This window comes from Electrona antarctica (assembly GCF_951216825.1).
Source record: "Electrona antarctica genome assembly, chromosome: 18".
NCBI lineage: Eukaryota > Metazoa > Chordata > Actinopteri > Myctophiformes > Myctophidae > Electrona > Electrona antarctica.
In genome coordinates this window covers 41,747,443-41,761,475 of record NC_136799.1, presented here as the reverse complement: position 1 = coordinate 41,761,475, position 14,033 = coordinate 41,747,443, and the positions used below count along the sequence as shown (strand labels likewise).

Sequence of the window (14,033 nt, the reverse complement as noted above, 5' to 3'; positions counted from 1 at the left end):
CAGGAGAAAATCTACTTTATTATTTATCAACCTTTCTCTGTCCCAGCACACTCTCGTGGGATCTATCACCAGTAACCAGGACGTTCGTAAGATTTGCCTGCTTAGGAGACCATTTGTAGGATATGTATAGCCTACCTTGCGACCATCTGATGTCGCTGATTCCCCAATAGCAGAAAAAAACTAAAATTCTGTGCAGTGGCAGTAATTATCAAATTATTGAACAAAGGGGAAATGTTTTTATATATCATTTCACACTATAGAGAATTGATTAGTCATTTATACATCTAATATTCTTCTATAGAAAATGCATCTATGTCTGGACCAATCATACTGAAGTTACTGTCGTGCTGGGGAAAAACACATATTTTTAAAATGACTGCATAGCGTTCTTATTTACAACATGCATTTTAAAACGATTTAATATCATATTGTTTATGTCCCTAAACCTCTTTCTAATGATTGAGACTTGAGCCTAAATCACCACACTGATGTCTTTCTGGCCTCTGAAGCAATTTCATCTGCAATACAACAATGTCCTGAGGTGGTGGTGGGCGCTGCTGTGCAAATTATTTTATCTTTGAGTCATTATAATACTCATGCTAGATAAACCCAGGCATTTCCATTCCATGCCAGCTTGGAAAAATCTGCAAAGGCAGACATTGTAAACAAAGTGGAAATGCAAATTTGGAACTGAAGAGGGCGAGGAATTATACAAAGTAGTGATACAGATGACACAACGCGTACAACCAAATCAGTTGCTGTTCCTGAAATACATTTTCATAAATGCCCCTATATGATGAGAAAGCCTGATTGTTCAAAATTGCGTTTGAAAAGTTGAATTTCATGTTGTGGAAACTTTAATAAATATAGTTTCTGAAGAGAGAGAGAAGCCATTTCACGAAAGCTACATTTTTAACACGATTAACAGGACTGGTGTAACACACATCTTTCACTGAAAGATGTAAAATGCTGCATGAGAATGGGTTGATTTCTTATTGAATGTGTCAGAGAACTGCATAACACAGTGTTCTTACATATCTACAATACAACTCAAAGGAAGAATATAAGGGTAAACAACCACTGAAGCTGTCTTATTGTGATATTATACAAGAACCCTTGAGATAACTAATCCAACGAGTGGTATCTTCTTAAGATAATGTACCTCACCAAAATAGGTTCAGTGATAAACAATCATCACAAAAAGGTCCAGCCAGAACACTGATATTACTGCACTAGAACAGAATTATATTATACATGTGGTCACTGTCAGCAGATGGCAGTGTAGTGGAGCCTAGTGCAGTGTATAGAGGTCTTGAGCAGTCATACCTGTTACGTCTCCTAGTTTTTATTTTATTATTAGTAATTATATCCTTCAACGTCTTGTTTATACCCCAAAATGACTGGATATACAGGTATTGTAGCAATAAGCAATTTGTAGAAATTGTAAACCTTAGAGGGGGAGGCTAATGACCACAGACGGAAGTGTAAAAGTTCTCAAGCGTTTCTGACCGGAACTGCTCATGTAATGTGGTGTTGCCAGGGGGACACAGTTAGTGGTGACACTACTCTGTAAACAAAATTGAAGAAATATTAAAAGGTTTGTTTCTTTGTTGAAACGTCTGAATCTGAAAGCAAATATTGTTTATTTTATGAGAATTTGTTGACCGGCTAATTTCACTGCAGTTTGTGTGCGGCACTGCGGCTGTCTGTTCTGTGACCACACAGTTCACATGTGAGTGCATTTGTCCTTATCAACAGTGGTGGAGTGGAGATTGTGTTGTAGCCCTAACATGCTGTGATATTATAATATTACCACCATACATATAACAGCCATTCTATGATTATATGGTGGAAGTAGCCTGGTCAGCTATTCAGACTTGTCGTATGATACAGTCCTGCATTCAAAAATGTTACATGTTACATTACAAAAATGTTACAATGGTGACAAAGTTGATGCATACAAATGGGCAGGACAGACAGACAGACAGACAGACACTTTTTCAACCTTTATTTAACCAGTAAAAACACATTGAGACTAAGTCTCTTTTGCAAGTGGGAACTGGCCAAGAGGCAGAAACAAAATTAAACTTCAATGCTACATGTACATGTCAAATGAAATTACACAACAGCCAAATAATACATCCATCCATGACACATACCTCAAGAAACCTATACAAAGTATACAACAAATCTCCAACAATGGTACACTAACAGACAGTAACCGGGCGCAAGAAATTGTGCACAGAGCAAATACACAATGTACATTATAAACATAATGATTAATTTCACAATCATATTGTATTTTAATTAGTAATGCATTAATTAATGTACAGTGTTCATCACTTTAATGTCAAAGCTGTTCAAGGTGGTGCAGATTTTTAAATACCTGAGAAATACCTTTGACAAGAAATTGATGGCGACATTTTAAAAGGTGACAATCACCTAAACTTGGAGATGACTAGCCTGGTATTTGCTGTAGAGCTTATCCAAAAGACGAGGACTTAGAGGCAGCAAAGATGGGAAAGGACACTACACTGTCTGTGATATGGTCAATATCTTTGGGTTTAAAAACAATACACACATATAGCAAATGGAATCACGATGATCTTGACCTCCTCTCACAGGCTACACAGGATGCACAGGCTAATGGCGAGGAGCCTCAATCAAACCCAGAGACCTGCTCAACTGCTTCAACGACTCTTTTGCCAGAAGACACTGCCAATCCTAACACTCTTTACAAAGGTATCGCCATGCATTATAGAGCATAGCAGCATCGGCATGGTTTTCTGGACCCACTGAAAACTAATTCCAAATTTCCAATTAATTTTTCCCATAGAGATTGGCAAAAATATTCACATCAATTATTCTAAGCCTAGAATCAAGCTATCTAGGATCCTGGTGAATCATGATGACCACAACACCTTTGATTCTGTGGAAGAAAATAAAAATAATGTGATATACTACATTTAAATAAATACCCTTTTTCATTGTTTTCAAAGAATTAAAAGGTTTTATGGTCATGACTCACCAGGATCCTGGATGGATTGATTCTAGGCTTAAAATAATGTATATAAATAATAATACAGTATGTTTGTAAATCTCTATGGGAATAATCACACCCGTGTGAAGTGAGGGGCGCTAATATATTAAAGTCGAACTCATGTTGATTAGGCGATGTAATGGTGATGTAAAACAAACGTTGCCCACACAAACATTAAATGCCATTAACAATAAAGAGACAATATGACGTAATGAGGGACAATATGACGTAATGAGGGACAATATGACGTACATTTTCCCTTCATTGTCAATGGCATTTTAAAAACAAACATTAAACCTGTATAGAGCACCGAAGTCTGACGTCAATATTGGTAGAGGGCGCAAATCTACGGGTTCATGCACTTTCTATTTGCATTGTAATCCCCATAGGGGGGTTTTAGATTGCCTCATATAAGAACTGTTTGAAAAATAAACAAATCATTACACCGTTGTCACTCATATGAATATGAAGAATCAACTGACTGAGAGAAAACGCTAATGTTACTGCTGCTGAATTAGTTACATTTTCGCTAGAAACAGACTATCATATATGAGTGACTGACTGTCGCAAACGATACAGATACAGTAGACAATATTAAGATCACCCCATGTTATTCTCCATAGAGAAATTACTAGCGTGAACCAGGGGAATCGAGGGGATGAGCGAGTGACGTCAGGACTTCGGCGCTCTATATAGGAGGGGCCTAGTGCCCCTCAAAAATGAATGGCCAATGGCAACTGGCGGGAGGTGGCGGCCCCCACCTTCACTTAATGAGGCCCACAGGTTAATATCCGAATATTGATTTTGTTATTTATTCCTTGCTGTTACAATTCCAAACATGACCCGATTTAATTATTTCAAACTTTTGTTACAATAATTGATGATTATTTCATAATGGTGAAAATAGAGTCTGCAAGCTTGTAGGCCTACGGTACATCTGCTCAACACGAGATCACAACACTGGTATCGGTATTCTGTATCGGTATCGGCTAACACAGAAATTGTGGATCGGATCGAAAAAAGTGTATCGGGACATCCCTAGTAATAAATAATGTGGCCAGCCCTATTCACTGAATAACATCACGGCATCTCTCTCATGTCATGTACTGATAGGATCCATGTCCGCTGTGTGACGACGCCAAGGAAGTCCTTGAACCATACAAACACAGGGTGAGAAGAATCTCTTTTTCACCATAGGAAAAAACAAACACAATTACATTGGACAAACCAGATTCATTGTCCATGTGTTTAGTCGTCCACATATTAGATAAAGGGTGTGCGCGCGTGCCATTTTCATGTCACGTATTCACTTAGTGTCGTGATGTAAAGTGAATTTCATCCGACAGCCTTCATAATGTATAATGTTTCATTTAAAAACAAATCTATCAAAATGCAATGTTGCAAAAAGACATATTTGCAACTGTCATGAGCCCATGGGGAGGGTATGATTGTACAGGGGACTCACTGTTTTTACCACTATAGAACTGTTGTGTGTATTTAACCGTGTGTGTGTGTGTGTGTGTGTGTGCGTGTGTGCGTGCGTGCGTGCGTGCGTGCGTGCATGCAGTATATTTTCCAGCAGATAGACATCACATTGCCAGAGAACAAGGTGTGGTATGAGCGGTATAAATATGACATCCCTGTGTTCCACTTGGACGGACGCTTCCTGATGATGCACAGAGTCAACACAGCGCTGCTGGAGGAGCAGCTGGCTACAGCGGAGGACATTAAGTAAAACACCACAGATGCTGGGCTTTATTTAGGAGTTAATTCAATGACTTTCTGTTCTTTGTCTGAATTAAAGGTGTTATGATATATATAGTTTGTGTGATTGCTCATTATAATGGTAATATCTCGGATTTATATGGAGCGTTTTCTACCCAAAAAAACAACAACAAAGAAAAACAAGTTTATTAGGGGGACAAATATTAAGAAAGGTCCAAGAAATAAAATCAATATATACAGTGGAAGGATTTCCAGGGGGGGGGGGGTATAAAAAAATCACACCCGTGTGAAGTGAGGGAAGCTCTTATCATCGTACATCATCATGACATAAAATAGACACTATGCCGGTTTGCTCAGACACTATGACTTAAAATTCCCCATTAATTGTCAATGGGAATTGTGTAAGACGGAAATCTACAGTAATAGCTGAGTATAGGAGGGGCTAGCACCCCTAAAAAATAACCATTATTCTTCCTTAAAGCGTGTGTGTTGGGCAAACCAGATGCATTATCCGTGTGTTATTGCGAACGCAGTGATTGCGAACGCAGTGAGCATTTACTATGAGACCCAGCAGATCCTGTCTGTGTGTCTGTCTGTCACGCTGTAACACCACCCGCCCACCACCAGAGGGTGCAGCTGTATCACACACAAAAACACACACACACATGCACACGCACGCACACACACACACACACAAAACTTAACTTAAAAAAAACTTAACTTAAAAAAAAACTTAACTTAAAAAAAAAACTTAAAGGAAAAACTTTAAAAGGAAAAACTTAAAAAAAACTTAACTTAAAAAAAAACTTAACTTAAAAAAATCATAAAAAACACAAAAAAAAGAGAACTTAAAAAAAACCTTAAAAAATTACGTAATTTATTCTAATTGTTGTTTTTGCAATTTACGAGCTGCGTTCGCTTCCCGCGTTCGCGCGTCTTACTTGTAGTACAAGTCCTTGTATATAGTCCTTGTTGTAGTCACAAGTTTACAAGGACACTAGGGCTAGTACTACCTGACACCAGGGTCTACATTTCTCAATGGAAGAGTTAGGGAGACTACGGCCCTCATTTATCAACGCGGTGTACACCCAAATTTGGGTGTACACCGCGTTGATAAATGAGGGCCTAAGAGCTTGTAGATCTGCTATTTTCGGAGATTGGTGTGGAGGGAAAACTTTTGGTGGCCAATTAGACTCTGAGCTGGGTATGACGACACACCTGTGATACTGATGCCTCTGTCAGTCAGCCATGCCTCTCACACACACACACACACACACACACACACACACACACACACACACACACACACACACACACACAGAAAGAGAATCTTGCATGGTAGGTTGTTTTATCTGATCTGAAATGTTTCACTAGTGATTAAACGACGTAAACTTTACGTCGTAAAGCATGGCAAGTGGATCATTGTAGGTTTCTGGTGCACAGAAATTCTGAATGTTTGCTATTGTCCCCGTTTCATAGACCAATCACAGCGAACACTGCTCACCTAGCCATGCTAAACTCAAGATAGCACATAAGCTCATCATTGCTGCTTTTTTCACAAAACTTCACACCTAGTAACCTGCTGTCCATAGACAGATTGCACAGGTGCAAACCACTCCAATAACCAGCTTTGTCTGTACCCGTGTCTGTACCCGTGTACCTGTGTACCTGTACGTGGCCCCACGTACATGTGAGCATGGTTGCTATGGTTAGTGTGTGACGTCACTGCACCACTCAGTTCACACGGGTGTGATTATTTACTTTTTGACTTATCAAGGCCCGGAAAATGGGAAATACAACAACTTTTCCAGGAGAGTGGGACCGCTGAAATAAACGGTCAAAAAACACTTTTTGTTCTGTTTTCCATGTTCAATATGATTCACAGACTAGTTCAGTAAATTCACACAGTGGCACAAAACCGCAGAGTGAGTCTGTTTTGAGGGATACTAGTAGTCCCTCCTATGCACAGCCTTGTGTGTTTGTAGCTGATTTGATTCGCTAATGTATGATGATGTAACACCTGTGTGACAGGCCATGGCTGTCCCAATTTGGAGTCCTATCGTCATACATACATGCGTCATGATGACATGACATGGCATACACAGGCTAGTTAAGACCCTCTGGTTAAGACCGGAGCCTCTTTTCCCCCGTCCACGCAGACAACCATGGACGCCAACCGCGTGCAGCCCGTCAAGCTCGCAAGAGTCACCAGCATAATAGGAAGAACTGGTTCCCAGGGAGGTTGTACGCAGGTCCGTGTGGAGTTCATGGACGACAGCAGCCGCTCTATCATCAGGAACGTGAAGGGCCCAGTCCGAGTGGGGGACGTTCTGTCACTCATGGAGTCTGAAAGGGAGGCCAGGAGGCTGCGATAGGTGGGGCTGAGGGCTAGGCGTTTGTTCTTTTCTCCCACCTTGTATCAATGTAGAATGTGCTAAATTGCTGGTTAACCACTCAAACCTACTTCGTTGTACAATGGTGGCATGCAAACAAACAGAAAAACTGTGACTTCTCTGTACCTCAAGTGGTCCTTGGGCAGGGGGTCCCCAGCTAAATGACTGATAGGTCATGATTGATAGGAACCACCAAACAGACTCTTGTTGGTCCTGTAACTCAGAGGGTACAAATAAATGTACACTCTCGGGAGTTAAATTAACCCGGAGGTTCCACAGAAATGCATATCAAACTGGGGGTCCTTGAAATCAGAGACAGACCTTTTTTTTCTTCCTCTTGTTGCCTCATCTTTCTGCAGACTGACCGGCAGAAACAAAACTCGCACTACTCCAAAGGTAGGTCTCCCCTGGCTGGCAATTGGCATGACACTAGGTGCGTTTCCATAAAGCCGTTTCTTTGCGCATTAAGGCTCTTGCGCAAAATCTCCTGGATGGAAACACATCAACATGCGAATAAGTCTCCATTTTTCGCAAAAACACTTTTTCGCTTGGAGGTTGCGGATTTAGGCTTTTTCGAAAAAAGGGAAATGCGCAAATAGTGTATGGAAACACTTGCGGAAAAGGTTTTTAATTAGAAAGCATTGAACTCGCATTATATCGCTTTTGAACAGTTGGAAAATAAAATAAAACAACGATGGGGAGGCAGTGGAGTGAACGGTGCATGGGATGGTGGACAGAGAGGGAGAGGGAGTGTCGGAGTGATGTTGTGGATACATATAAGGTCCCAATTTACTACTACCCGACCCGTCCGATTAATAATTGTGTAGCGTGTTCAAAGATCCCATATGAAGTCTGAATCCTCCCGAGTTGATCGGGGCGCTCCGATCATTTTGATATCTGGATCGCTACTGTATGGATGCAAGACACACACACACACACACACACACATGCACACACACACACACATGCACACACACACACACACACACACGTGGACTACGAGTAGTGTAACTTTTATATAACCTAGCTGCCTGGGTCCCTACTCCCTGCAGGCTATTCGATTTCGATCCATGCATATGCTTCATCTATTCTTATTTATTTAATATTTATATTCATTGCATAAGATAAGCAACCTAAACGTGTAGGCTATAGGCTATATAGCCGATGAAACAAGTTATTCACAACTGTTTGCAGCTGCAATCAATCAATTTACAGTATAAACGACCAGTATGCTCCAATCGAGTCCCGTGACATATAGGCTACATGTGCCCCGAATATATTAAGACAAGCATTACACAACAAATCGTTCTTTGTACGTTCTTTGACTGTAGGTGTCGTCAATACTGTGAAAGCAGCAGACGGTCGGTCAGCCGCTGACCAGGGATCAGATTACAGCGCAGTATATGGGGTCCCGTCCGTTAAACTGAGATACATACAGCATACAGCATACATACAGCGCATCAAATCAATGGTGTGAACATCGATTAGGACTACTTTACATGAACCTCACTTTACTGGCAAAACAGTGCAACCTACTGCACATTTCATGAACTTATTGCATATGCGCATTTTATCAGTTTAATGGAAACACCGACAATTCGCTTTTCTTTTTTCGACTTAATGAACATACGCTTCCTTTTTTCGCAAAGGCTTAATGGAACCGCACCTAGTGACAGCTTAACTCTGGGAGGCATCATGTGGTCTGATCTCGGAACCCCCTGACAAAAGCTGAGACGGTGCCACATGTGCGTGCGCACGCACACACACGCTATATTCTGTACTTCTAGTATTTTTTTTTTAATATATATTTTTTACAATAATGACATGCCCCAAAAAATAGGGATGTGGATGAAAGTCATGATTCTGTGCAACATTCTATTTTGGGCTATACCTCCAAACCACTGGTGCCATTGACACTCATAGACCAGGAGTGGCAACTGCCAGGTTGTGGTGACACTGGCGGCATATTATGCCACTTGGCCAAGCCAGCAGCACCTGCATAAGCATTATCATGCCATGTCATGATACCCCTATTAATTTCGATAGAACCATCTAACTATACAGTAAATGCACCAAGTCTCTGTACGTCTGTAATCCACGTAACTCGAGAACCGTTCGTCCCACCTACTTCAAATTCAACGCATGCGTTCGGTTGGACCCACGGTTGTCCAGAACCGCCACAAAAGGCCTCTGCCTGGGCCAGACTTCATATTAGGCCATGCCTAAATACGGGTTCGTCCCACCGACTTCTGACATCATTCTGACATCTGCATAGACTCCATATTCACTCCATATTTGAGCATGCCTGGCAAAGAACTCCATATATGGGCATAAAAGGGACACAGACATAATATCTGGGTAGGGCACGCATCGTTCCAAGTAGGCCAGTGCCCAACGGGCACCGCTGTAGAGGCTCCAACACATAATATCTGGGTGGGGAAAGCATGCATTTACAACTTGCATCGTTCCAAGTAGGCCAGTGCCCAACGGGCACCGCTCTAGTTATCCAAACTAGTGCAAATGAACATGTCCGATTGGACCTTGTGAAGCAAGCGTCTAGAAAACAATTGTTAATGTAGGCAATTGAACGAAAGGATCATGAATCCCTATAGGCTGATTTTGTGGTTTGTTTTCCAGTTCAGGTTCATGGAATAAAAACTACAGCCGATAACGACAACCGATTTGAGGCACGTTTTGTTTGAATGCAAGAATGTTAACATTATGAATTTTAGACAAAAAAAGAATATCTGCCAACATACAATTTACAATTTAGGCATTTAGCAGACGCTCTTAATCTGCAGAGCGACTTACATTAAGCAAGAACATATATATATGTTGAAATTAATCTGATGAGCCAAAAGTTGTTCGTAAATTGGGTGTCTTTCTGTATTTATGAATCTGCTGGCTTATCATGTGAACATTGTCCCGAGTTAAATAAATGAAGAAAATATGACTATATAAGCAATACACACCAAACAAATTAATAATGGGTGTGTCCAGAGCCAAAGGCATGATGCCAATGTGCAAGCATGATAGACAGTATTGAGACCTAGAATCGAACACATCCATTATTAATTTGATTGGCTGCACCTTGCAATTGCATCACTGTGTACTATATAATAAGGTCAGTATTATGCAGCCTGCCATATCTTGCTGTAGTTTTTCACCTAAAGTGGAAAACAAACTACAACACCAGTCTGGGAAACACTTGCACCTAGGGCATTTTATTGTTGTTGTTGTTGTTAGGGTATTTGCTACAGTACATTTCCACATACTGGAGAAAATGTCCTCTGCATTTAGGCCTACCCATTCAAACTATTAGGAGCAGTAGCTGCCACAAATATGGCAGCAGTTATGGGTTGTCCGGGGTAGTAAAGGCACACAATACAGATAAGACCATTTTGTTTGTGTACATTAATGGACCATGAAGTCCAATGTGGCCGTAGCCGCTAATCGATTATTTAAAAAAAAAAATCAATTTGAATGTTTTTCGCGTCAATTCCTTGATATAACAAATATACACAATATATACAGTACCTGCACTTCTCGATTATTCAATTAATTGAAACTAATGATGGAATAATCACTAAGTTGCAGGTTATTTGCATTTGCTTTAATTCTGATGAACATGACATTCCTCAAAATACATTAAGTGTCCTTGAAAGACACTATACATATATACATTTCAAGTTATTCAAGTTTTTTGGTCTTTATTGTTCCTATGAGAGGCCATATCTTTCAGTTTGGAGTCCAGTTTTCTTTGCAGATAAGCCTTCTTGTTGGAGTCCATAGACTTTCCACTATAAAGAACACCATTCTTGCGTATTGTCATCCGAGCATGAGTCTTGGCTTTGTCCCCACAGCCATGCACCTCTGGTAAGTGGTGACCGTGACTTAGACAATATTGCCTATTGCAAAACATGCAAAGATGGCCAAGTGTTAGCACAGAAGCTTTACATTTGGCAAAACCGCACACACTATTAGCCTTCACCGCTGCATTTATGAGCGCGTCGGAGCCACAGTCCGCAGTGGCGGCAGCAGTAATGTCACAGGGACCTGCTTTGGTGCGGTTCTTTCCCTTAGCTGACTTGGTCTTAGAAGATTGAGCCGTCTGAATTCTAGTGTTACCCTGTTGTTTGGCATTTTCTTTCTGTTGCTCCCTCCTCATTTTCTCCAAATCCAACATTTTCAAGTCTAGTGGAGGTTGGCACGAGGGCCTGCCTTCAGGCTCCATGACAATTTCTTCTACTTGGGCAACTCCCGTCGGCTCCTCTGTGACAACCTCCTCGTTTAGCCCAGACTGTGATCTAGAGACGGTGATGCATCTGTCCTTCCCCTCCCCTCTACTTTCATGCCCGAGTCCCAGCTCTTGTGAGATCTGGTGGACCAGCATGCGATCGTGGGAGTTGAGGCTTGGTGTGAACTGTAGCTCAGTGCGGCTTAGGTCATTCAAAAAGGCCTCGAGCTTCTCTCTGATCTCCATGGATTTGATCTTCTCTTGCTCTTTGATGAGTGACAAATTGGAGGACTTTGTGTGCTTACTGTAGCCTGTGTTATGCACCTTACTCTTGATATGAGCAGGTTTAATCAGTCCTGGCTCCTCTTTGCCCACAGGGTGACATTTGACCTTCTGTTTGGTAGACGAGAAGCTGTTAACACCACTGTTAGCCTTGGCGCCTTGGTGTTCCCGGGTATAGTTTTGCGGTGCGATGTCATGGAGATACTCGAAGGCCGTTCGGACCTCTCCACACTCCTTCATGTGGTTGATCAGAGACCTCAGGAAGGTGTGGTTTTGAACGGTCTGCGTGTCACACACCACAGCAAGGTGACGCCTGGCACGGGTAACCGCCACGTTTATCCTTCGGTCCTCGGCAAGAAATCCGATTTGACCTTTTCTGTTCGAGCGAACTAATGACAGGATCACGGCCTCTTTCTCTCTGCCCTGAAAGCCATCCACGGACTTGATCTCCAGCTCTGGGTGTCTTGCAGAAAGCCTCTGACGCAGAAGCTGAACCTGTAAATTGTATGGCGCAATAACGGCTATGTCTTTCGCTTTCAGCCCAGTTTCAATCAAGGCCTTTACGTGGAGCTCGACAATGTGTGCTTCACCTTGGTTGCCTTTAGATTCCCCGTCGCTGTTCTCCATCTCGCTCAGCCCACAACCAGCGGTGTCGATGAGAAAAAGCGGGGAACTGGTCTCCTCCACGCAGGCAACGCCTGGAATATCTTTTAGCAAGTGGCGCTCCACCGTGCTGTGGGCGGTCAGTCCTCCCTGGTACATCTGCTTGGAGGCCCACTCCATAATGGCACAGTTCATGCGATACTGCACCGTTAGCATGCGGACAACCATGTCCCCATATTTCTGAACGAGCCTCTCCATCAGGCTAACGGATAAGCCTCTCGATGCGGCCGCTTGCGATCTGATTGTGGGCGGTAGTTGCTTGTGGTCTCCCGCCAAGACGCACTTCCGCGCTTTAAGCAGAGGGATCCAACAGCTGCTCTCCAGGGCCTGGGCGCACTCGTCTATCACCACCCAATCAAAATGGCCCGCCGGCAGGAACCTCAAAGGGCCGTCGTCGGAAGCACTGGCGTTGGTGCACAGCACGACGTCGGCACCTTTCAGGATCTGGGTGATGGCCTTTGCCTCTCTGGTTCTCAGCTCTCTTCGCAGCGTGCCTATCTCCCGTTTGAAGCGGGAGCGCTGGCCTCTGTCCCACGTCGTCTTCATTCCCAAAAAGGCTTTGTCGATGTCTCTGCGGATGTCGGAGATGATGTTTGCACTGTCGCCGCGGGCGAGGACGGCGTCCAGGGAGTGTTTCTGAATGGACGCCAGTAGTCTGGCGGGATGGCCCAGTCGCAGGAGTTTGGCTTTGCAACGAACCAGCCTTTCTACCAGGTTGTCCACGGCCACGTTGGACGAGGCACAGCACAGAACCTTTTCGCCTTGCTTGATCGCTTGGAGGATGATCTCGACCGCCGTGGTCGTTTTCCCAGTGCCTGGCGGGCCATGAATCACGGCCACCTCCCTCTGGGACATGGCAAAGGACACGGCTTTTCTCTGGGACTCGTCCAGGTCCAAATTAAAAAAGGATACGACATTTGACTGTGACTGCGAGCTCGGCTCCGAGTAGCCAAAGAGAACACTTATAAGGCCGGAGGCTGGCCCACTCTTGTACCCATTCAAAGCATTCAAGGCCTGTTTCATTCGCTTGTAGGTGACATCATTTGCCAACTTCAACAGGTTGTAGAGGGAGTCGGATTCGACGCTGAGATCGTCCAGCGAGTCTTCAAATGCAACCGTTATGGATGCTTGGCTGACCCATGTCACTATCCCTGTGCCGAGCTGCGAGGCAGCACTGCATCCACTCGTTGCGTCATATATGCCAACTATGTCCCCAGGTCCAAAACTGTTACTTGGAAGAAGTGACGGGCCGACATGTTTCCTTGATTCTAGAGTGACGAGTGATCGACCGTACAGACCCGTGGACCGAATGGCCGGCTGTAGTTTCAGAAGGCACACGCCCTTTCTCTGAAGATCCTTAAGAGAGATGTTCTCCTGCCACAGCCTGGTCGTCTCTATTTCGGCCTCTCTCTCCTCGCGTAGAAGCTCTAGTGTCTTGGACACGAACCGTTCAATTTCCATACCAGTGTTTCCCAAGCAGAGATCAACACATTGGGGATTATAGTTTAGACGCTTGATGTTGAAATCGGCTAAAATGTGCGGTGCACACACTGACATTAATTGGCAAGCAAGCCGGGGTCTAATAACGACCTGGCTAGTTCTGTGTGATCTGTAGCTATGTGGATAGCGAGTTACTAGGTGTGCAGTTTATGAACGGCATCATGACATCAACCATATGACTGTGAATGTTGGC

The 14,033-nt window shown here is 43.2% G+C and overlaps 3 protein-coding genes across 5 annotated transcripts; 2 read left to right on the top strand and 1 right to left on the bottom strand.

Annotated features, from left to right (window-relative positions):
* Positions 1-1,549: 1,549 nt before the first annotated feature.
* cUnh5orf63 (chromosome Un C5orf63 homolog) lies at positions 1,550-4,833 on the top strand. 3 transcript variants are annotated; one of them, XM_079527907.1, is made up of 4 exons: positions 1,550-1,597; positions 2,625-2,742; positions 4,154-4,210; positions 4,608-4,833. In XM_079527907.1, exons 2-4 carry the CDS (start codon positions 2,635-2,637, stop codon positions 4,773-4,775), a joined length of 333 nt encoding a protein of 110 aa, XP_079384033.1. In that variant the 5' UTR covers positions 1,550-1,597; positions 2,625-2,634; the 3' UTR covers positions 4,776-4,833. The 3 variants fall into 3 exon arrangements, with proteins under 3 accessions (XP_079384033.1, XP_079384032.1, XP_079384031.1); XM_079527906.1 differs by having other exon boundaries at positions 1,552-1,732; positions 2,634-2,742; XM_079527905.1 differs by having other exon boundaries at positions 1,552-1,732.
* Positions 4,834-6,930: 2,097 nt separating this feature from the next.
* Positions 6,931-7,140, top strand: LOC306942898 (small ribosomal subunit protein eS28-like; the record flags this gene model as incomplete). The annotated part of the gene is made up of 1 exon (XM_079529067.1): positions 6,931-7,140. The coding sequence occupies one exon, from the start codon at positions 6,931-6,933 to the stop codon at positions 7,138-7,140; it is 210 nt and encodes a 69-aa protein (XP_079385193.1).
* Positions 7,141-10,852: 3,712 nt separating this feature from the next.
* On the bottom strand, positions 10,853-13,801 carry LOC306941906 (DNA-binding protein SMUBP-2-like; the record flags this gene model as incomplete). The annotated part of the gene is made up of 1 exon (XM_079527545.1): positions 10,853-13,801. One exon carries the CDS (start codon positions 13,799-13,801, stop codon positions 10,853-10,855), a length of 2,949 nt encoding a protein of 982 aa, XP_079383671.1.
* Positions 13,802-14,033: the final 232 nt, after the last annotated feature.